The sequence below is a fragment of the Amphiura filiformis genome, chromosome 14 (assembly GCF_039555335.1).
Source record: "Amphiura filiformis chromosome 14, Afil_fr2py, whole genome shotgun sequence".
Taxonomy (NCBI): domain Eukaryota; kingdom Metazoa; phylum Echinodermata; class Ophiuroidea; order Amphilepidida; family Amphiuridae; genus Amphiura; species Amphiura filiformis.
In genome coordinates, this window is record NC_092641.1 from 43,786,397 (window position 1) to 43,811,100 (window position 24,704).

At 37.0% G+C, this 24,704-nt stretch overlaps 1 protein-coding gene across 1 annotated transcript in view; it reads left to right on the forward strand.

Annotated features, from left to right (window-relative positions):
* LOC140170149 (uncharacterized) overlaps positions 1-13,908 on the forward strand; it is a 183,341-nt gene extending 169,433 nt beyond the window's left edge. Inside the window, exons 2-4 of the mRNA XM_072193470.1 lie at positions 11,578-11,634; positions 12,294-12,521; positions 13,284-13,908. Of these exons, the coding sequence (XP_072049571.1) occupies positions 11,578-11,634; positions 12,294-12,521; positions 13,284-13,606 (608 nt within the window). The 3' untranslated portion in view covers positions 13,607-13,908. The remainder of the gene's footprint in view (positions 1-11,577; positions 11,635-12,293; positions 12,522-13,283) is intronic.
* Positions 13,909-24,704: the final 10,796 nt, after the last annotated feature.

Genomic DNA, 24,704 nt, shown 5'->3' on the forward strand with positions numbered 1-24,704 from the left:
ATAACAATGCTGCATAACAATATGCAGACTATTGTTCTCAAACTCTTCATTTGCTGAATTCTATTTTTCCTGACTTAATGACACAATTTTGTCGGAAACTGATTCTAGTTGCCCTTGGTTGACATAATCTGTCAGAATACACAGTTCAAGTACCTGGTATTCCGCTCACAAACTTTATACAAGACATATCACAGAATATTCAGACGCAGACAATACACATCTAGTAAACCGATCAATATTTCCGCCAGAGGGATTTGGGGGATTCAAGGTGAAATGAAATTCGGCTTTCAGAAAAGGGGAAACAAGATTTTGTTTTAAATAAAAGAGACTAAGCACCAAATTGTAAATGAATTACGCAATTCATGAAATTTTGATCGAACACTTGTGGGACGTGAAAGGTTTCCTCCGTAGACATTAAGTTTTAAAAAATTGAATTGCTTTATTATTTGACTTAGCAATGCGATTTACTTTTAGCTTTCAAAATGCACGAATTCAATAAAATTGCCTTGGTCAGTATGACTTATACTTTATAATGTTATTTTTCAATTACGTTGTAACTAGATAAATTGCCGTAAATGCATTTTAAATGCAGCTTTGGCTTCCGGGCGTCGTGTTTTTTCTATTTTCAAAGTTAAACAATACAAACCCTACTCCAACAGAGTCAAATATTCGCGTGGCAAGTATTTTCTAGCTTGCATAGTAACTATGGTAACAGAGGATGAGGAAGTCCATAATTTCCTCCTTTCATCTTCTCACATTACTCACTGCGTCTTTAAGAAAGGACACGTAGTAAAGAATAAGCAAAGAGAATAAGAAAATATTACTGAGATGGTTTCGTGTTGCCACCATTCGACAACACCAGAACATTGAATTCTGTGTGTAATTGTTTAAGGTTGTTAATCAAATACTGAGTGGTATTTAAGTGTAACTTTAATCCTGGGTAAAACTGACTGATTATTTTATCTAATGGAAGGGATTTTATTTTCGAAATTTCCATGAAATTGTACCATTGTAGAGCATGCAGAGCCCGGATAGGATTTGTGGCTTTTTTAATACAGTCGATTTCAGGAAATTTGCCAAAACTGTGCCCCTTTGCTTCTGATGTTGCAACATTCAATATTTCTCAAGATATGAATTGCAAAATTTCGAATCAAGACACATATTTCAAGCACTAATAAATAGCCAATTGAAGCATACGACGAGCTTCTCATAAGATGAATACTACCTGTCAATGAGTTTTCTATATTAAGCATTTGAAATTTTCCTTCCGTCTTTATGGCAAATTGCACGCGCCTCTAGTCATATAAATCTCGCCATTCTTCGAGCTTACATTTTAGACTTCAGGCGCTTAGCTATGTTGTTAACGAATGGTTGGATTATATTCGTTGGTCTATATGAAAAACCTGCATCATATGGAGTGCTCTATCCACATGAAGTTTAAAATTCGTATCAATCTGGACTAGGAAAGGACCTTTTTCCATTATGCTGTTCCCCTACTTGCCTACATACCGTATATCTAGGCTAAATATTGGCATGTACTGGCATTGGCATGATACCCAGTCAGCTAATTCCGACGTAATGCCCACATGAACACACCGGATCGCATCGATAAGCGTCGTTGTGCAGTATTCGATTTGTGGAACTAGACTAGCTCGGTCTTCTTAGTAGATTTATATGTTGTTATCCTCATCTAAGAGCACGAAACCTGTATCAGTAAAACCCCGAATGGCTGCCGGTTTAATCATACCTATAACAAACTTTCAGATGTACTACAAAATGTGTTCTTCGAAAGACACTCTCACATAATTCTAAAAGTTTTCAGCATTTCTTCGTGGTCGCTCTACTGTCACGCAGCTAAGGGTAATATCACCCGGTGGTGTATCAGTTGCATCAAATGACCTTGATTAGTCCAGCTTTCCCGAAAGTGACATTCGCTTGAGGCAACTGGTTGTCAAATGTTGACAGTTGGTAACAGGCGTCATGCACTGTTGGTCATAGTGTGGTTGAATAAATCACTTTTTTATCAGTGGTAAAACATCTGAATTGTTTAAGGAGAATGTAGTTCAATGTTGCAATGAGCAATGTTCCACTGCCTTAATGAATAGCTCGATTAAAGTTGCAAGGGTAAAAGGTTTACATGAGGCAGCAATCGCTGCTAGGTATACATATACGACTCTCTTGAACTCATACAATTCTAGAGAGGTTCGACGAGCTAACACACCTTTCAAGTATTTGCTGGTGGGGATTCATTCAAGTACATTCCGTCTCCTCGGTGCCGTGATATATTGGCACATGACGTGACAAATAATGCTTCAATTCAATTGAAATTTTTGCAATATCCGTTTTTAGTTCATACTGGAATGTCCATGGGTAGTGCCCATCAATGATATCTATTAAAGGGGTCAATCTTCACGCTGTCCTATACAAAGACCTACTTATACATTAGCGAACAGGGTATAAACATAATGATTTATCTGTTTGGCTTTGGTGTTAATTAATTGAACATGTGACTGTATTATTCATTGAGAAATAAGTTCTCATTGTTGTCGTACTAACAGACAAATGTAGATTTTTTACATCTGTAATCGGTGTCCCGCCCCTTGTAGCGTATCATGAATAGGGTGGATATGTATTGAGTGAGTATCTTTTGTATTAGAATATATCTGGTCATCACGATAAGTGACGCACTTTCATTACCTTCAACATTCGATTGTCTGACAATGCAATATCCGTTTGGTTAAAGTTCAGGAATGACCGCAAAATAAAAGTGACAGTAGCCCGCGGTATTTGTAAACATGCGTGTCAGTAATGCGGTGGTTGTTGTATGTCTCGTCTGTGGTTGGTCTGAATTTCTGTCCCCTACATGCTATATTTTGTGGAACACATTATGACACAAAGGCGATTTAACTTTTTGCTCAGTTAATAGCCAATGATAATCTACGGAATGTTTGTGTTTTGTTGTTTTGGTCGCTGAACCATTACAAACACTAGTTGCTCGCACGTTGCGATCTGTTCACCAGGGAATCGGTTTATAGAAAGCCTCACATATATCACAAGAGCATCGGCGAGTTAGTCATTGAGCGCCAAATATCGTATACATGAGAACATTGCATCGTCATTTTTTGTAGAAATCATGTTTTGTTGTTTGGTTAAGACAATCGGTCGTTGAACCATTACAAACACTAGTTGCGCGCACGTTTGAATCTGTTCACCAGGGACGCGGCTTATCGTAAGCCTCACAAATATCACAAGAGCATCGGCGAGTTAGTCTACGAGCGCCAAATATCGTATACGTGATAGTAATCTTTTGGGAATTCCTTCGAATGATCTAAATTGGCAAGCATGAGTGAATTTATCACTTACGGCAGAAGGCCCTTACCCGGGGGGGGGCTGAGATGGTTTGCGCCGCCCCGAAGAAAAGATACAGGATGGCGCCCTAACCCCCCCCGACACACACACCCGATCATTTGGGAAAGCTGAGGGAATGTTACTTCCTAAGAATTTTGAAAAAAATTGCAAAATGAAAGCCCGATTGAAGCCATTTGGTGGACGATTTTGATACTCGAGGTGTAAAATTATAGTTAAAAAAAAAAGTGAAAATGAAGGCCCAATGAAGCAATTCGTGCTTCCAAAACTGATTTTGTGTTCAAAAGAGAAGAGAAAAGGGCACTTGTTTATCCATACGTAGGAAGATGTCTGCTCAGAAGTTGGATATTTTTGGTAAATGATGGTCCAAATCGAAGCAATTTTGTGCATCATTTTTCACTTGTTTATCCATACGCAAGGGGTATCTGAGGGATGTTCCCCCCTCATACAATTTTGCCAAATGAAGATCCAAATTGAAACCGTTTGGTGCATCACTTTTTACTTCTTTATCCATAAGCTGGAGGGAGTTGGAACATTTTGGCATTTGTTGTAATTGAAGCCATTTGGTGTATCATTTTTAAGTTGTTTGTCCATAAGCAGAGGAGTATCTGAGGGGAATTTCCCCCTCCGAAATTGTACAATTTTGCCAAATGAAGGTCCAAAATGAAGCCATCTGGTGCATCATTTTTCACTTGTTTAACCATTTTTTAGATGTTTATCCATAAGCCATAGAAGTTAGACAATTTTGCCAAATGAAGATCAGAATCGATGTTATTTGGTGCATCATTTTCACTTGTTTATTCATTCATAATGGGTTTTTTGTCTGAGGAGTGATGCCCCACCCCCTCAGAAGTTTGAAAATTTTGCCAAATGAAGTTCCAAATTGAAGCCATTTAGTGCATCATTTTCACTTGTTTATCCATACGCAGAGGGGTGTCTGAGTAGAGAAAAGTTGAACAATTTTGCCAAATGAAGGTTCAAATATGAAGCCATTTGTGATGGTGCATCACACTATTATCATTGCTTACTACGTCCCACTGATTTACTAGGCCTACTTTTCCGGGACAAATGCGGGGAAAATGTGCAATTTCAATGCTAAAATGAACACAATAACGGACAATTGCGCCAAAGGAGGATGTATAGGCCTTTTACAACATTTGGTTAATTTAATCCCGGTACTTTGATTCAGCTCATGAGTTTTATACTTATTCCAGGCACCAGAGCTGTCATATAGTATTTTTATGATTTACATAATTGGAAGGATGGAATTATGATTCTCATTTTTGAGATTCGTGATTGTGTTCAAGTTTGAGATGACAAAAGAAAGGAATTTCTAATGGGGCGTCTCACAGATCTACTCACAGAATGGGTCTGCCGAGATAAATGAGCGCAAAGCGCGCGGTAATTTGGCATTTTAATACTTAATGTTTCAAAATGGGCTTAAATTTGGGTTAAATTAGACCAAAAGGAAGATGCAAATCGTAAATTTTGTCACATTGACTGAACAAGGAGGGTACTGCCCTATGGACAGTGGCGTAGATTTCTTTTTAACAATGGGGGGGGGGGTGGAAAAGTACAGTGAATCCAGAGCCTTTCAGTGACAAAATCAGTTTATGGTACAATTGCGCTCGAAGCGCGAGAAAAATTTACCATATATTGAAGCTAAACTGCTAAAGTATGGTACAAAAGTGGAATAAAATAATTCGCGCGAAGCGCGCAAAATTTGGCACTTTTTAGGTTTATGGTTAATTTGGTCAGAAACCCACATACAGGTGTCAACATGGAGGGTGATTGTATGGACCATCCCCTATTAATACATTGGGGATTTAACCCCCATTCCCCCTGGGATCTACGCCTAGATGCCCTGTGGGGGAGACCATTTGATATTGTGTTCCCCCATCCAAAAATGTGAAGGGGACATGAACCCTGTCCCCCGGGATTGACGAAAATTCAGAATTCCGCCTCTCCGAAAGGGCTCGCAATCCATCAGGGGCGCTGAATGCATCTATATGCAACGCTATAATGGCACGGCGCTATATGTTTTTCTACCCTCTGAAAATATTGGCTATGAAAAAAACATCATAAGCAGATAAGGATTACTTTTTTAATTCGCAAGAGGCGCGGAAACATTTTTGCCGCTTGCATTATGGAAGGGGCTCAAAATCCACCAAAGGGTGCTGATTCCAATACAGGCGGCAAGTTCCTTTTGACTCCTTAGTTTTAATGATTAAAGCAAAATAATAGTCTCATAATGATTCGTTTTGTTGAAATTTGGATTTTCAGACGTGGGCTCAAAATTCATTAAAGAGGCGCTGAATCCAACGTAGGGCGGCAAGTTCCCCGTTGACTTCTTTAGTTACGCAATGGTCATGGCGTTGATTTTCCTCTCCTTCTACCCTCTTCTCTCAGTGCTAGTTGAAAGCCAGTGGCGTAGCTAGGGTTGTGGCGCCCAGGGCAAAGGATACATAATGGCGCCCCTCCCCAATCCTTGAAACAAGTGCTCTCGGAGCGCGCGAAGATTTGCACAAATATGACATATCACTGATTAATTTTGGTTATAATGAAGTTGAATATTGTAAATTGATCTCTCAAATGAACTTGTGCTCAATTGCGTGCGAACTGCGCGAAAATTTTGACTTTCATCGCTAGGAGGGGCGCAGAATCGACGTTGAATATATCAATTCGACGCCCCCTAAGGGTGGCGCCCAAGGCATGTGCCCCCCCCCCTCTGCCACCGTCATTACGCGACTGTTGAAAGCCACCATATATATGCGGTTTTCTCTCCTTCATCTGCTTTTTCTATTCCTGCATGGTTATAAGCCCGGGTTATATTAAGCCATCTTCCTTATAATGTGCCGCCCCATAAGCCACCTTACTTTTATGTAGTGCCGCCCACAAGCCACCTTCCTTCTATGTGTCACAGTGTAGGCCCATAGTTACACAGCGTGATATACCGTTATTCACTCCCTCTTTTCAGCTATATTTATAACGCCTGTAGTGCTTTTCTGCCGCCCCTTTCTCTTGGTTACATGCCAACATGTGCGGCCCTATAAATAGGTGACTGACAAGGTTTTTTTCTCTCCTCCCTCCCTCTAATTTTGTCCTGGTTACAAATCGCCCTCCTTGTATGTGCCACCTCACAAGCCGCCCTCCTTCACCTATATTTATAACGCCTGTTGTGCTTTTCCGCCGCCCCTTTTGCTTGGTTATATGCCAACATGTGCGGCCCTATAAATAGGTGGCTGACAATCGTTTTTCTCTCCATTTTACTTTTTTCCTCGTTACAAGCCGCCTTGCTTATATGTGCCGCCCCCAAATCCCCTATACTTCTGTGTGCTGCCTCACAAGCCACCCTCCTTGTAGTGCAGACCCATATAGTCAAAAAGGGTGATCGACCTTATCACCCCCTCCTTTCTCCTGGTTGCAAGTCACGATGTGCCGCCCTATGACCAACAAGCGTTTTTCTCTCTTCCCTCCCTCTACTTTTGTCCTGGTTACAAGTCGCCCTTCTTATATGTGCCGCCTCACAAGCCGCCCTCTTTATTTTTTATAACGCCTGTTGCGCTTTTCCGCCGCCCTTTGTCTTGGTTACATGCCAACATGTGCGGCCCTATAAATAGGTGGCTGACAAGCGTTTTTCTCTCCATTTTACTTTTTTCCTTGTTACAAGCCGCCTTGCTTATATGTGCCGCCCGCCCCCCCAATCCCCTATACTTCTGTGTGCTGCCTCACAAGCCACCCTCCTTGTAGTGCAGACCCATATAGTCAAAAAAGTGTGATTTACCTTTTCACCCCCTATTTTCTCCTGTTTACAAGTCATGATGTGCCACCCTATAGATGACCAACAAGCGTTTTTTTCTCCTCCCTCCTTCTACTTTTGTCCTGGTTACAAGTCGCCCTCCTTGTATGTGCCGTCTCACAAGCCGCCCGCCTTGTGATAGGTCACCCTGTAGGCATATTATTGCCTGATTACACGCCACCCTACTAAAATGTGATTTTTTTTTCTTCTTTTTCCTTTTTTTTCTTTCCTACTCTTTTCTTCTTTTTTCTTTTCTCCTCTCCTCTCCCCTCCCCTCTCCCCTCCTCTCCTCTCCTCTCCCTTTTTTTGCCGCCCCGTTTTTTTCCCCGGGGGGCTGGCGCCCCCAAAGACCCCCCCCCCCCAAAAAAAATACGCGGATGCATACACCGACTACATTTTGGCACAATTGTCTCTGATGTAGTATGCCTTAATGTGCGTCATGTTGGGAGAACTCTGTCCTTCGCTTGCTATATCCTGTTTGTATAATAAAGTTTAAATAATAATTTTTAATAAAGCTTACTTCAGGCCAAATGTTTGAGCATTTATTATATCCTTGTAAGCTACTATACTGTTGCTTAAATCGACATATGTCGCTCAAATCGACACACATTATGTCTTAAACTTTAATCAACTCATGCTCTATATTGTAATAATTTTAGTTAATATGACCTTGAAATTAAACAGGTTTTATTTATGATTGAATTTATGAAGATAGCTTCAACAACTTGATAGATATAAGGCTATAATATACATTGCTGAAATAAGTCATTGCTTTCATTCTCACTGCGATATTCAATTCGGTTGGGGATACTTCTTCGTACGGCAAAGGCATAAAGCCAAGACATAAAATGCACAAATCAAGGTGTGATCTAAACATGAGCAGTCCACAGCTCTGGGTAGCTCTAGCCAATCGTGTACCCAAGGCATAAGACGAGAAAAGCATAACCTCAAAGTAGGCACAAGACAGCAGATGTGGTGCACCTTAAGCATACTTAATGTACATTCCAAATGTAGTCATTAGATGCACCCGAGCTAATTATTTCACTGGGGAATGTAACCATTTAGAGCTGAATATCGCGGGAAATAGATGAGCGGCGTGGAATGTTAAATCTTAACATATTCAGTATCTTAATAATATATACCTTGAAGTATTGTGGATATTATACAAACAATTATATTCGTCTCGCTTTTATCTTTTTTAAATAAAGAGACGGTCTTGATTAAATAATGAAATCACACTTGACTACTTACCTCAAATATATTTGCGCTATGCATCAGCTATTGTTGCCGTAACTAAATGTAAATTTATTTATTGAATATTCTAGTGAAATCTGAAAAGTGCCCTACATTCACAGTTGTTTGATGTGATACTTTATTAAATTTTCAAACAAAACAATATATAATGTTCAATTCTATACCTGGACAATACCAATAACTATATCACACTAATATGTACATATATTTCCAGTTCTTATTAACAAAGATTTTTGTTTCTTTTCCAACTTATTCATCTTTTTCTGCTTTTTTTGTGTGTCTTTTATTCTATAAACTTTATATTTGTGTGAAAATTGAGGGCGCTATTTACATATATTTTAAACTTAATTTAGTCAAATATTATAAGTTATTCCTAACATTTCATGATAAAAAGTTTTTTGAAAATTTCGTTGTTATTTGTTACCCTTTTTCTAATGCCATTATACCAGTGTCTACCCCTTGTAAAGATGCAAACACGATTTAAGATAAATAGCGCCATCAGTGTTCACCTTTCTTAAAGATTACATAGTTTTACATGCTATCAAACACCCGTGCATTGTAGTTTGCCAAAAGGTAATGCAGGTTTCAAAAATCGAAAATACTTCAATGTCATGTGACTATGAGGGTCGTAGGGTCAAATACATCATATTTGAATGCATCCCAAATTAACATCAACTTTAACGTTGTTGTGTTCAAAATGCTACTTAAAACTGATAATTGAAACGATGTCTAGACTTAAAGGAAATCTGTACCATAAACTAATCAATGGCTATATAGTTGCAGTAATAATAAAAACGACAAACAGTAAAAGTCCCAAGCTTATATACGTCCAAATAAAGGAGAAATTCTTAATTCCTTACGACAATCAGCGATCAGTTTGTAATCCATGGTCGCGGCCATATTGATACCCGATGTATTTTATTACGCTGTAACGGTACCCCGATTTTGAAACCAGCGAAATCCGTGCCACCAGCCTCGTCCCTCGTGAACTTTGGTGACACGAAGCGAATACTACCAAAGTTCAGATTCAACATTCGTTCAAAAGAAAACGCGACAATTTTTACCCATAAAACTACAGAAGAACATAAAAAAATGTATTTTAAGTAATATTTATGATCAACAATGTCTTTTGAGAACGAAAAGTAAAAACAGCACTAAAAACCAAAATTCGCTGTGGGGTCGCGAATGCCATAGCAACACACGCTCGCCGCGGGTCTGTGTGAAAGGTTACACTACCGCTTGTGGCAGAAAGGATTCGCAAGCAGCTATCATGGCGGCTTCCATGAATCGCAGAAACGAAGGATTAAAAGTGCTTTTTCTTTGTTAGGAATATTCCGAAATTCATATAGATCGTCTGGTATGTTTAATTTAGGGGTATATAACTATATTAGCCATTGATTAGTTTATGGTACAGATTTCCTTTAACTATAATGTGAGAAGAATGGTGGCGTTATGAGTGATACACCGAATGAACTTGAGTAACATTATTTCTATACATTGCGTATGAGAGTATTAGAATTAACATTGACATGCTTGATTTATCGGTACTCGGTTTGTTGTCAGGAACATTTAAAATCAAGTTTTATGAAGACAATACTCCTACATAGTTACCTTTGGGTTAAATATTTACTTTAACGCTTGAAGACATAAAGAAAACATACTTATAATGCCAGAATAGTAACACGATACACACGCGCAACTCTCATAGCGTGATCTTCCACTTGTCGGTTAATCACTTACTATGAAAGTTTTCTATATACGCAATATATTTCACTGTCATCCCTAAGTAAAACATCAATATCTGTTAAGAAATCAAAGTTAAAACTTAATTTGGGATTTGGAGTAGATTGGTTCTTTTCTTTAATTTATAAAAACAAAAATCAGCGAAAATCGCATGTTTGTATACAATTTTACTTCAATACAAGGTTTTTAAGCAAGTATGTAAAAGCATAAATCACAAACTCTACCCAGGCACATACAGTTTACGTGACTTACCAATTACATATGCAGACGCCCGTTAGGTTCGTTTTAGTCGAGCAGTAAATACTCGCCTTATTAAGGTAACATTACGTGAATGTCACTGGTAACTTAATGCACCATTCTTGGCTAAATTTGATTATACAAAGTTACTACTAGATAAATTATATGCATGAACTGTGTGCTGTTGGTCTTAAATCAAATGTTCTGTGGGCATATAAGCCTACTTTAGGTTTGATGACTTACATACGAGTATATGCACATCCCCGCATAACATGAAGAACAAATGTATAGGAAAAGAAACCTTTTTTCTCCGATAACTTTATGCTAGCTTCTCCCCGGGAATATAAGTCAATGACACTAATATTACTAGAATTTGTTCTGAAAGGCGAACCGAGCTTGAATCCAGCTTCGGGTACGTTTCGCCTCTCGCTATATGACGACAAATGTCAAGATAAAAGGAGCGATACAAATGTGCGTGTGTGTTGGTATTCAAGGCTTCGTTTTCGATCTTTTCTTTCTCTACACATCTGAAAAATATTCTCTAAAAGTAGAAGATTGACTTGACTTTCAAACTAAAAGATTTTCTCGAGGGAACTATCGAAAGAGAAGATGGCAGTATATGCTCTTGCTTGCTCGTTCACGTTGAAATCGAATTCCAATCCATTACTAGAAAGTGCTCACATTCAATATTTCCTGCGTATGGTAAATAAGGCATTGATACGGTTTTTCTTGATAAGATAACTCGGATTCTCTAATGTCAGTCAATGCGGACTGCAAGCGCTATAAATAATTTATTTATTCGATAGAAGTTTTGTAACACCAAAATTTATCGCAAAAGTAGAACACAGATCAACTCTTGCGATTCTCGCTGGACCCGTTTCTAGTCTTGCCAGTAAGAATCGCTGAACTTGCTAGCAATGTCATTATTCTCGTGCGGGAAGTCTCTGGTCAAAAATCTCTACGATAAATTCGCTCAACTATCCACCGGGCTTTAGACGGTTTATGGTCATTTGTTATTTGGCATTATGTAGAAATCACGAATAATGTCAAAAAATAAAAGAACAAAACGAGATCCAGATTTGCTATCAAATTACCACTGATGTCATTGTCATGTATTGTTTTGTTTTATTATCCACAACGCATCATTAATATTATACTTCTCTGTTCTTTCTTTGCAGGTTCAACACAAGTGGTGATACTTGGTTTTGTCTTCTTAGTTTTCATGGTATCTATAGGTAAGTAACAAAATTGGCGATAACCTTCAAATTTATTTCCATAATAAAACCAAACCATGTACAAAGGTTGTATCAAAATAATTGTTACCTCTCAAGACTCAATTTGTAGAAACCGGAAACTGCGATGTAAACTCTTTCTCGCTGCCAGACACTGTCATCTTCTGATAGACTAACAAATGTTTACTATTGTTGGCTGATGAAGCAGTATCTTTATTGGCTAAATGTGCTGAGCCGTCAACTCGTCTTTCTGACTGTCTTATCGGCTCTTTTTAGAGCTATCAAAACCTTTTGGCGGGCTCGACAGCTGTTTACAGAACCACCTAAAGAACATGCACGTGACGGACATCCTTATCGTTCATTCTGCTTATTGTAAATTCGTAAATTCTTCACTACAAAGAAGATCATCAACCTCTTTGAAATGATTCCAAATGCATCACCCAATTTGCTACTTCGGGGAAGGTGTTTTTGGTACGCTTAAGGTGGGACAAGCAACATTTTGGCACGTCATTTAGAAATATTGCCCTCCCCTGTCACTTGGTTACACTTTGTAAACACGCGGACTAAAAGATTGGTGGCTCCGAAAAGAATCGTTTATATCAGGTGCCCCATATTCACTATAGATATTTAACACATTATGTCTTTTCATTTTACAATTTCAGTGACCTGTTTAAAATGCTATTCGTGTTCAGCAAATGCACCAATACAGAGCAAAGTATGGAGTTATTTATTAACCATCAATGAAGATTATGCAATACAAGGATATCAAACACAACTGTTTACATGTATGATGGGAAATCATACAAATGTTACGCACGTGGATTGCCCGCCAAAACCAGGGTATCATGCCAGGTGTGCCATACAACGTGGATTGCTATATTTCTCTGTTGGTAAGTTGTCCGTCTTTCTGTCTGCCAAGTCTGTCTCTCTATCCATATGATTGCCCGGGTGTTTGTCTATGTACGTCCATCTGTCTGTGGGTGCGTGGGGGTGTGTGTGTCCGGGGTAAGTGTATATTTGTTTGTGGGAAGAGGGTGGTGGTGCAGTGTGTGAGTGTGGGGAGGTATATGCAGAGGGGAGGAGTGTATCTGTTTGTATATGGAAACATTTCTGAACACATTTTGAAGAAGTGACTCGATCCGCAATCCGCATCACCGTTGCATGTAGGTAACTGGCTGCAACATTATACAAAATATTACCGTAATGTGTCAATAATTAGCCGCATCAGTTATACAAGAAATTGTTTGGTATTGTTTTAAGAAATAATTCTCCATTACCGTAATAGGACGATAATTAGCTCCATCAGTGTACTAATTATAACCGGAATAACGCAAAGATTTGGCTAATGGCGCATATGGGCTCCCTTGACATAACTGGAATTTTAGGCCCAAACAACGTGTAGCCTCCCGTAAAAATTCTATCAGAAATCAGGACAAGGACCCTTAACTCTTGATGGGATCTTCAGAGGAAGGGACTCTCTATTTTTACGTTAAATTTACCCTAAGGCAAAGAAGCTCATGTGCGCCATTAGGCGAATTTTTACGGTATGTCGATAATTAACTCCAACAGTGCACATAATGCATAGTGATGATGTTAAGTTTTAAAGCCACAAAATACAATTAATATAATCTTGTTCTCTTTACTCTCTACAGCTTCGAATAATATACCCTTCAGTTCGTTTTCCCGACATTGTGAATACATTCCCATACTTAATCCGCCGAGCAATTCGTGTATACACGGACTAGAAGCGTCGCAATACACACAAGCTAAACCCTATCGCCGGAGAAGTACTCCTACTGATATACCTCAGGACTATGGTATCAAAGTGACTTTCGATGGTTCCGTGTGTTTTTGCGATAATAACTTTTGTAATGATGACGATTTGTATTATCCATCAAGCAGTACAAGACTGTGCTGGAGTCTGCAAATATTCATATATGCTATGGTAATAAGAACGCTTTTGATTGGTTTATAGCCTCTGCTCCATGATACTTTGATCATATCAGAGAATGTAAATATTTTTTGTACCTTAGATATTATGTGAAGAATCATTTGACATAAGAAATTAGAAGCAAATTCACAATTTCTTTATGTGTATATGAAATGACACGTCAAATACCGCAAGTTCCGGTATATACCCAGCAAACACAAGTTTTATTCCAAACGTTTTAATAACGTTTAATGTCGGATTATAAGAAACGAAGAATGTTGTCACAATGTTAGTGTAAAATATATTTGACAAAAATTTTTGCAAAACATTTTTGTCAACTCTTTAATAGCATTATGTTAAAATGTTCGGCATCGACATTAGTTTTCCAAAGTGTTTTTTGGAAGGTTATTAAAACGTTTATATCCTTTATATAACACGACAATAAAACGTTTTTTCTAAACGGTTTGTTTTTGTTGGGTAGCTGTACCGCTATTAAACTTGACGCCATACTTCTATAAACATATTTATGATGGATGTGAGTCGGATTGTAACGCGTTATATCTCGGAGTGTTGCAGACCGATGAGCCGTTTTGAAATGAAATGATACATTACCGTAATATGGAAACAATTAGCAGCAACATAAACAATTATGGTCATATATAAAGGATATCACATAGCTGATCGCGACTAACGAACTGAGTTACCATTGTGTATTGTGGATATCTGCGAGGCAACTGATATATTTGAACTGTACTATTTGAATGCCCGGAAGAAACCGACCACGAAATATCAAACTACGTAGCTAATGGGCTATTCCAGTTAAAATCGACACTACCCCTGTGGAAGATTTTGAAAATATCTCCCAAAGGGGGAGTATGTTTATCATATGTAATTGGTCAGAGGTAATCATTTTGAAACCCCTGTATTATGGCTTTACCTATATCTTCCACAACTGGAAGTTACCCAATTGTCTATTCTATTCAAAATTGATACCCCCTCTGTAGCAGACTTTAGCTATACCTTCCACAGGGGAAGTGTGGTTTTTAAGTGGAATAGCCTAATCTTGTCATCTGAGGTATTCATTTTTACTCTCAAATACCTGTTTGTGGTACTTTTTAGATGGGGAATGAATAACAATAGATACACTGCAAAAATTGTGTCTTACCTGAGGACACTATTTTAAGACGCGACTTTGAAGCCACTTTTTAGCCATGTCCCTATGCAAGTCATGTCTTGCATGGAGACATGGCTTGTGGAAAGACAGGACTTTGAGCTATGTCCTTATCCAAGACATAACTAGCTATAAGACATCAACAAAGTATGTAGCTAGCCTTAAGTCATGTCTTAATTATAGGATCAGAATGGGACATGTCTTACTTCATGTCCTAATTAAAGACACATTATTGAATAAGTGACTTCTAACAAGTCACTAATGCTTCGAGTCGTGTCTTATCGCAATTTCCTATGTCTCTAAACTAGACATGACTCATATGCATAAAGTCATGACTGTATGTGGTTATGATAATAATTGAAGACCAAATTAAAAGACTAGTTTGCGTATGACGTCCTGTCAACCAGACCAAAAATGTCAACAACCAATCACGTCGCGCCTTTGCCCTGACGTCAGACGCAAACTAGTCTTTTTAATTCGGTCTTCAATTATACAAATATAGGCTCTATTATATTATATTGTTTTGAAGCTTTTGTATATTTTATGCACTGTATATGACGTTTTATACTAAACATGCATTCCGATGAAATATTAGTGTAAATATTGGGATAATGGGAATAAACTGTAAAGTTATTTTTGTTGTACATGATAGGTTATGATAATTAAAGCGAATGTCAAAATTTGTGCATACGTTAAAACTTAAGAAATAGTTTTGATTATTTGATTTGAAATAACTATCGTATTCTGTTTTGTTTTGGAATTCGGACTATAGACGAATCCAAGTAGCCAAGTCATGGTCAGGATTTGGTCGGACATCTTTGGGTAGCCGCTTGCACCAACCTGGTGCTTTGAGCGTCCAATTGTGCAAATAAAAGCCACCTAACACCTAGAGAAGATGCAAGGACGAGAAGTACATCAAAGCATAGATACCGTGTGTAGTTAATCCGATTATTATGTATTAAGGTGTAAAACGGGTGATGGAATGCAGTTTAAAATTTCCGCCAAGGCCGAATCATTTCACATTTTGAGTGCATTGTAGCCGACGGCTACCCAACTAAAGCTAAAGCTGCTAGTCAGGTGTAGGAATGCGTGAATTTAGATTCGTCTATAGCTATATGTTTTCTCTTCCTTACTACGAATACCTGAAATGGTGCTATAACTAACGAACAAGGGGGCATGATAAACATTTTAAAATGTACAGTTGTGACCATCCATCTCAAACCGCTCGTAAAGTCGGCAAATTGTATTTCGAGTTACAGTGCAAAATGTGCATAAAGGTTGTATTCATATTTACCTAATAATTGTCCTACATGTTTCTCATTTTAGTGTCAGTCAAACGCCAATCTTTAATCATGTTGTTGAAGAGGATAATAAGCTTATACTTATGTATAGAGTGAGTAAATAGCTCTAGTCTTTGTTTGCTTTGGCCAAAACATGTTCAAGTGGTGGGTTAACTAACAATCAACAATGAGAGGACATTCCTGAACCTCGTTGACTTGGGGATGATTTGAAGTGACCGCCAATTATGAAAATTTGATATGTAATACCAGCGATGTGGAAAAAGAGAAATAATGCTGCCCCAAAATAATGTAGCCTTTTACTGAAGGAGCAAAGTTTTAGCCATAACTCCGCTTCTGGATATTGTTTGAAGTCAAATGATTTATCATTGTAAAGCTTATGATATATATTTTCTAAACACGGAAGAAAACAAAATTGACCAGGGACCGACTTTACGAGCGTTTCGACGTGGACGGTCACAGTTAAGAAAATGAATGGAAACTTCTGAGTTTGATGTAAAATTGGATGAATTAAGTACAATACTAAAATTTGTCGATCGAGCTTTGAGTTTTTAAAATATTGGGCGAGACCAAGTCGAGCATAATATGTTTACAGCCTATAGTGACACCATAATTTAATGTGTGTGTAATACAATTTGTCCGAACAAATCCACCACTACTACTAGACAATTTCTGTTAAGTGGTGAATTAGTTGCACCGCAAGGGTATGTACGAAGTTATATAGGATGCAAAAAAATGTATTCTGAAAATATATAGTATTGTGATCGTGTGTTTTTCTTTTTCAAAATAATAAGCACTTTTGTACACTCGTATTTTCAAACATGTTTCTAAATATTTTGTAAACTGAACTTTATTCTGTAATTTCGTTGAAATATTTGAAAGTGGTTGTTGTGTGATCAAACTTGTTAAGTTCGGAATAATTATCACTAAGTCGTTTTGTTGTCTGATCAAACCTTTCGTGATCCACAGACTCGTCCACCCACTTTTCTCAAAAAAAGTTGAGATTTTTATATCACTGGAAACCTCTGGCTACATAATATTTATGTACAAAATATTTCTTGCAGATTAATTCGTTTAGCAAAGATATCATGAAATTTGAATTTCGTTCTGGTGCACCAGAACGAAATTACAACGTATTGTCTATGGAGCAGTGTAATACACATAATCATGCATAACTCGCAAACGCAATATCGGAATCAACTGAAATTTTGGGAATATGCTTTTTTCGTGGATATGTACTGAAAACTATCATAAAAAGAGGATGCTAGGATCGCGAAATACTCCTTTAAGTATGATCATACAAGAAACCGGAATAGTGCTGATTATTCCGAACTTATTATAATAAGTTCGGAATAATCAGCATTATTTCGGTTTCTTGTGTGATCATACTTGTTCAGTTCGGAATAATTAGCACTAAGTCGTTTTGTTTTGTGATTACACTTGTTAAGTTTGGAATAATTAGCACAAGGTCGTTTTGTTGTGTGATCAAATTTGTTAAGGTCGGAAAAATTGCACTAAGTCGTTTTGTTGTGTGATCAAACTTGGTTATGTTCGGAATAATAATTATAATTAAGTCGTTTTGTTTTGTGATCAAACTTGTTAAGTTCGGAATAATTACCACTAAATGGCTTTGATGTGTGATCAAACTTTATTAAGTTCAGAATAATTACCATTAACAAAGGTGGCTTTTCAAACAAACCTGGTTTTCGATTTGGCAAACTTGGTTTCTTGATTTGAAAGATAATATTCTTAAATAAACTTGTGAAACTTTTATGGATCAATATGTAAAACACAGCTGGTCGAATTCGATCGCAAGTTGGAAAAGTTTTAGAATTTTGATTTTGGTAATGGTAATTTAGAGAAAGGTCAAATGTTATGGTTACGGTCACAGAAATTTCAAGTGATAAATCAAAGTTTGTAAAAAAAACCAAGAGTGTAAAAGAGAGGCGGAGGAAAAGCACCAGTGTTTGGGATGATAGTTTAAATTCATACACCCCCTGTGGAAACGTGACCCTAATATGTGTATATTTCAAATGGAATCCCCCATTCAGGTAATCTCATTTGAAATTAACCGATTTCTAGTATGTTGTAGTATCTCTAGATCTGGCATTTTATATAATTAGGTCATTGAAAAGTCATCGAGAATCCGTGAGCACCCTGCATTATAATAATAATAATAATAATAAAACGAGATTTCTAAAAGGCGCACTAATACACGCAAATGCGGCCTCTAAGCGCCAGAATACAATAAAATATAACGAACTGAATTGGCAAGAAAATACAAGCAATGTAATATACACATTATGAAACAATAATATTTAAAACAGATATAAAAACATATATATATATATTATAATATAAAGGGTGTATTCTACATCTGAAATTTGCAAGAGTGTCAAAAAACAAATCATGCGGAATCGACAATACCCATAATATAGTATAGTTTAGGCCATAAAACTGAATCCTGTAACGAAATAAGAAAAATCCCTTTCGTAGTATTTTGGACCAAGTTTCACTTACCTAGCCAAATTCCTCGAGATAGAAGGCGCTTTTCAAAATGGTCGCCAAAATATCTAACAATAAGTCAATTATATAACAGAAAATGATAAGAAAATAGATCCTTTCCTTCACAAACCGCTTTGTTTTGGTCATATTTAAAATATGACCGAACCTCAATTTCCAATACTTTTTCAAACTCCCATAACACCAACAGATGTAGATAATGTAAATAGGCTGTTAATATTGTAAATATTTATTTTTGAGATGGTTTATATTTTGTAATTGTAAATTTTAATTGATTTAAGGCTGATATATCACATTTGGTGTGCGCTAAATTGTTTTTTGTGTACATGTCTTTTCTTTCGAATGATTATAATACAAATTGAAAAGAAAATGAAAAGTAGTGAAAACAGCAATAATATAGGCCCACAAAACTAGATACACAAAGAGCACGTAGTCTTTGACATTTTATGCTGAGCATAAGTGTTGTTAACCCAATTCTTTTATCTTTAGAGAGTATTCTGGCGACACATTCAAAATTTATACAAATTCCCAGCATAATAAACCATGTGACATTTTAATCATCTGTACTGCAGTACTTGGCATAATTTTAAAGAGGATTTTCTGGTATCATCAAACACTACTTACTTCAATCTCTCTCTCTGTCTTTGTCTCTCTTTCCATCCTACGCTGTCTGACTCTCTCTCTCTCTCTCTCTCTCTCTCTCTCTTCTCTCTCCCCCCCCCCTCTCTCTCTCCCTCTCTCTAACTCTCTCTCTCTCTCTCTCTTTGTCTTCCTGTCTTTACGTCTCTTTGTTTTCTTTCAGTCTCTGCTTGTCTATCTGTCTCTGTAGTTATGTCTGTCTATCTGTCTTAGGTTATGTGTCATCAATGAATATTACAAACAGGAGAGGAACAATGATGGATCCTTGTGGGACACCAGCATTGATCCGCTTCAGACTGGACAATTTGCCATTCAATATAACCTTCATGGAGCGGTTCGAGAGGTAGTCAGCTAACCATGCTAACATCTTTCCAGAGAAGCCAAGAGCAGATAGTAGCTCCTATGTCTCTTTTTATTTTGCTTTTTAACTCTTTGTCGACTCTTTGTTTATCTGTATCTTTCCTCCTCGCTGTGTCACTGTCTCTTTTTGCTGCCCGTGTCTCGTCATTGTATTTTCTCTCTCAGTCTCTACCAGTGGCGTAGATTTCTCCTTCAATGGGAGATGGAGTTTGGTGTAAAATCCGTGAAGCCGAATGAATGAGGCGTTTTTGCTACCAGAATAACTTTCCTTGAATGAAAGGTTTATAGAAAACTGTGCAATTCGTAAAGCAAAAATGACCAAATATGTGGTTAATTTGGACAAAAAGCACATGCATTTGCGTAACGTTTTATCCCATTTTTTTTATGTTTGATGCCTAATGAAGACATAAAATAAAATGAAAAACAATCAAACGTTTCGGGGAGGGAGGTTTCATGCTCTTTCCTCCCTTGTCGAACATTGTGGAGATTTTTGTCCATCTGTCCCATCTCACCAAAATAAAAACTTAAATGACAAGTTTTTTTTTCTTATCAAAACAAATCTTTATCATGTTTATTGAAGAAAATTTTGATGTGGGGACGTAAGAAAAACTCAACAAGAACAGAGTGTTTTTGTAAAGTAGACATTATTTATAGAAAGCGTATGTGAACGACCTGTCTAAATACCGTGTTACGTTGTTCACTGTTTACTACTATGGTTTTGTTTTATGCATTGCTATGTATAAAATGAATATATGAAAGTGCTGTAAGTTGTTACGCAAGATATATATATGTATTATGTATAAGGTACGGGGCAATAATAACAATATTGAATTACGTGTTTAATAAAACTGTGTCTTGGTTTGACTGTTATTGTCTGTCTGATCAGAGAACCTATGGCATACATACGGGAGCAGCCATCCCAAGTAAGACGCAGTATTTGTACATAAATATAACATAGCATATGAAGAGTTTGTTTCCAAAAGGCGCTAACTTCAAAATCTGCCTTGTGTTTAATTTTTCTTGTTATATTTTAACATTTTTAAGTTTCAATGCAAAGTTTTAAAATGACTGCCATTTGATTTAGCTACTTTTGGAACAAAACAATCTTTCATGTTTATTTTTTCTTTCTTCGCACGTGGGAGGTTAATAATAATATCTTCAAATAAATTTTACACAAAGCAGCCTTTTGAAGTTAGCGCGTTTTGAAACAAACTCTTCATATACTGCCTCTTACTTGGGAGGAGGCAAGTGTTTTGTAAAGATAAAAATACGTATCTCTGAGAAAATAAATTGGTAGATATTTGGTTTTTGTTTGGAAGGCAGATATTTTTTAATATCATCAGTAACACAAACACATCCCACCAACGCACACCACCCCCGCCCCCACACCCCTACAAACGCTGCACACCTGCAAACACACATTGAACCGATTTATTGTGACAGCAAGTTTGACAGTAAAGGCTGTTTTCCTATTCCTGGTTCACCATCAACAAAGAATGTACAATCAAGTTTTTCATTTAGTTTGAGAGCAATTCAAGATTACAATCAAATTCAAATCGCCTGGAAATGTTCTTGAAAAACATTATAAACTCCCATTTTGTTGGTTATAAATGATAAAATACAAATAAAATATAAAATACAAAATACAACAAAAGATGATTGACAATGTTTAGAAATATAACATATTGTCAAAAGACGTCGCTATTACTCACAGATATTAATCTGATGGTATGGTGTCAATTCAAGGGAAATTATCACATACCCAGATCAGACTTAATAAACATGTCCAAAGCAAAGAACTCGTATTTAATGAAACCGCATGTTTGACAGTTGAATACGTTCCCAGCAAACACAAAACGTTAAAACGTTTTAAACATGTTATATTTTGGGTTTTGGTTTTGGTAAAAACATTTTAATAATATTAATTGTCGGGTTATAAAGGTCATGAAAACGTTTTGTATTAAAACACTCTACAACAATTATTTTGTGTAAGCTAGTCCTAACCCTACGCATATTCATAACCCTAATCCTAACCCTAACTCTAACCCTAATCCTGACCCTAAACTAACCCTAACCAAACTATGACAGTGCCTGTTCAAGCCTACTATAATGCATGGTCGCCTTCCGAATTCGACTACCTATTTGGACCGGAAGTTAAAACCCCAGTCCTATTGTAGCCGTGTTAACGTGCCTATGACTGAAATCCTATCGTATTCGACAAGAAATTGTTACTGCGGGACTTGCTGGTGTATAGGTTGATTCTCTGTTGGTGTTTCCAACGAAGCAGGTATTAAACGGAATCCATAGATGTAAGACGGTATCTAAAGTAAAATATCCGCTCACAACTATATACAACACAATACCGAATATTCAGATACAGGAAACACACAACTATAGGAAACTGATCAATATTTACGCCTAGGGATTTTTTGTCTGCAAGATTTTTTTAACAATAAAACAGACTGAGTATAAAATTTATCTACAGCCTATAGCAGATTTGGTGTGACAGCTAATTTGACAATAAAGTGCGTTTTTCGCTCTATTTGACATTTAATCTGATGAACGATCAGTCCATTTGGTGGTTGTATTGATGAAAGTGAAATACAAATGCGATGAAAGAATATAACGATGTTTTAGTTTAGAAATATGTCTTATTCTCAAATATGTCGTTATTACTCTTTGATATTAATCCTAGAACAGATTTGTTGTGACAGCAAATTTGACAATAAAGTGCGTTTTTCTTTTTCTGGTTCACCATGAACCAATTCATGTACAATTGACATTTTATTTGGAAAGCGAATCAAAGAACGCCATCATATTAGATCCATATCTGCGGGGGGCTTCAAGAGGTGTTTTAAAAGCATTTCATTTGTCCATTTTGTTGGTTACATGTTAATATGAAGTAAACCAACAAGGTCAATGCGAGGAATGATGATTAACAATATTCTCAAGCGTCACAATTACTCACAGATATCAATCTTATTGCATCGTATTAATTTCGAATTTCTTAAAACCAAATATATGTCGTCTGAATTGGAGCATGAAAAGCAATTATAGAGTTGACATTTATCAATTATTGATGGTTCACAATTAAATTCAGGTTTTATATTTCTTTTTTCATTGACGGAGACTTTATTGTAAGAAACGACCTGCTCCGCTGCTTCCGCAAGACTTGCTGGTAGTATGCTCATTCAAATGATTCCCAAAAGGTAATTGATATTTTAGAATGCGACCTCTGACAAATCTACATTGTAAAATTACTCTAAGATATCATGGACATATTATATAGTGCTCCTTCACTATATAGTAGGATCTAAATTTAGTTGTGTCCAGAATGAGAAAAAAAAACATATCATAATAATACAGGGTGTCCCAATAAAAACAGAACCCTCATTGTGCCCTCTTTTTCACCTTTTTCTAAACAGTTAATCAAATATATTTTGATATGTAAAGAAACCTTTATTCGTAAACTTAATAAACCGCAAGAAATATTTCAATCAGCTCACCACTTTTGAAGATATGCTCTTTTAAAGAAATGTACCCGTTTTTCACTCTGTCCACGGAGGAGGTTTCGCTTCTTCAAAGATTAAAAGGAGTACACGTACCATACATGAATATCAAGCATTCCTCAATGATAACTTCACAAAACAACGAACTTTATTTAGGGAATGGGCTTTCCGGTGGGCCTATGGGCTACGGATTGTGTTTAGTGTCATTAACTTGTCGGCAAAATTGATGTGGGATGGGACTTCTCTTGCTATACTCGCAGTTAATGTTATTTTTCTTGGTTATTTATGCTTTTTTGTTTTATTATGTTTCTTACTTTCTCACTTTGTTGTTTCTTGCTTTCTTTTTTTATTTACAACATGTCATTTTCTCTTTTTGGAATAAAAGGTAGACTGAAAAGGGCTGTTTGGTATGTCCTTGGTTCTTCTGAAGTGAGTTTACTGTGCTGCTTTGCCCTCTACCTGGTTGCCTCCTTGATGAATACAGGTTTCAGCCTTGGTCCTCATTGCATCAATTGCAAGATGTTGGAGGCTAGCTGGTGATCCTCTCTTATAGTGAATGCGTTCCAAAGCCTAATGCTGTGATCTTTTCGTTTTAATCTTTGATGTAACCAAACCTCATCGTGGACAGAGTAAAAAACGGGTATATTTCTTAAAGAGGGCATGTCTTCAAAAAATTGTGAACCGATTGAAAAAAATTGTTTTGGTTTATTAAAGCTAACGATTTAAGGTTTTTTTACATACCAAAATACATTTGATCCATTTTTCAGAAATATGCGAAAAAGAGGGCGCAATGAGGGTTCTGTTTTTATTGGGACACCCTCTACAGGTTTAGTAGACAAAAAGTTCCACGGTAAAGTACGTTTCCATTTTCCTGGTTCGCAGTTAACAATGAATGTATACAATGGACTTATTACAGACATTTAATATGGAATACTTTTTTGCAAAATTCCAAGACTGGTATGGTAGAGGTCTGCATAAACGGCAAGGGCTAAATAATGATTGGGGTGTGTCGGGAGATGGTGTAAAATAAATGTTTGACAGAAAATGTGCTTTCCATTAGTTTACATTATGGCGCTCATAATGTTGTGAATTAGCCAAAAAATGGCGGATTTAAGGAGACTGAATTTGATTTTTGTTGGGGTAAATTTCTGAATTTGAGCAACATTATTCTGATATCATCAAATTTATTGAGCTTTGAGGCGATTTTGCTGAACCGAAATACCAATAAGTGTTCGTCAGAACTGAAATGCACCTGTGATCTACCAGTTTTGAAAGTGGGAGGAGCTTTTAAAAATATGGCACTTAAAAGTGGTACGCACTCAGAAATTTTTAAAGATCCTTGGGGCCAAATGTTATAAACTTACTGTACACAAAGACACAGTGTGAGTTCATTAGACAACCAGGAATCCGCGCAGTTATTTTTGGATCGTAAGTTTATAACATTTGACCCCAGGGGGCCATTCAAACTTTCTGAGTACGTACAGCCTTTAAGAGCCCTATTTTTAAGCTCCTCCTCTGTTCAAAAACTTGGTACATTGTAAGCGTATTTCAGCTGTGATGAATGCCAGTTGCTGACGAAGTTTAAGAAATATCACCTCAAACCCGTATAAATTTGATAATACCAGAACCATGTTGCATAAAAT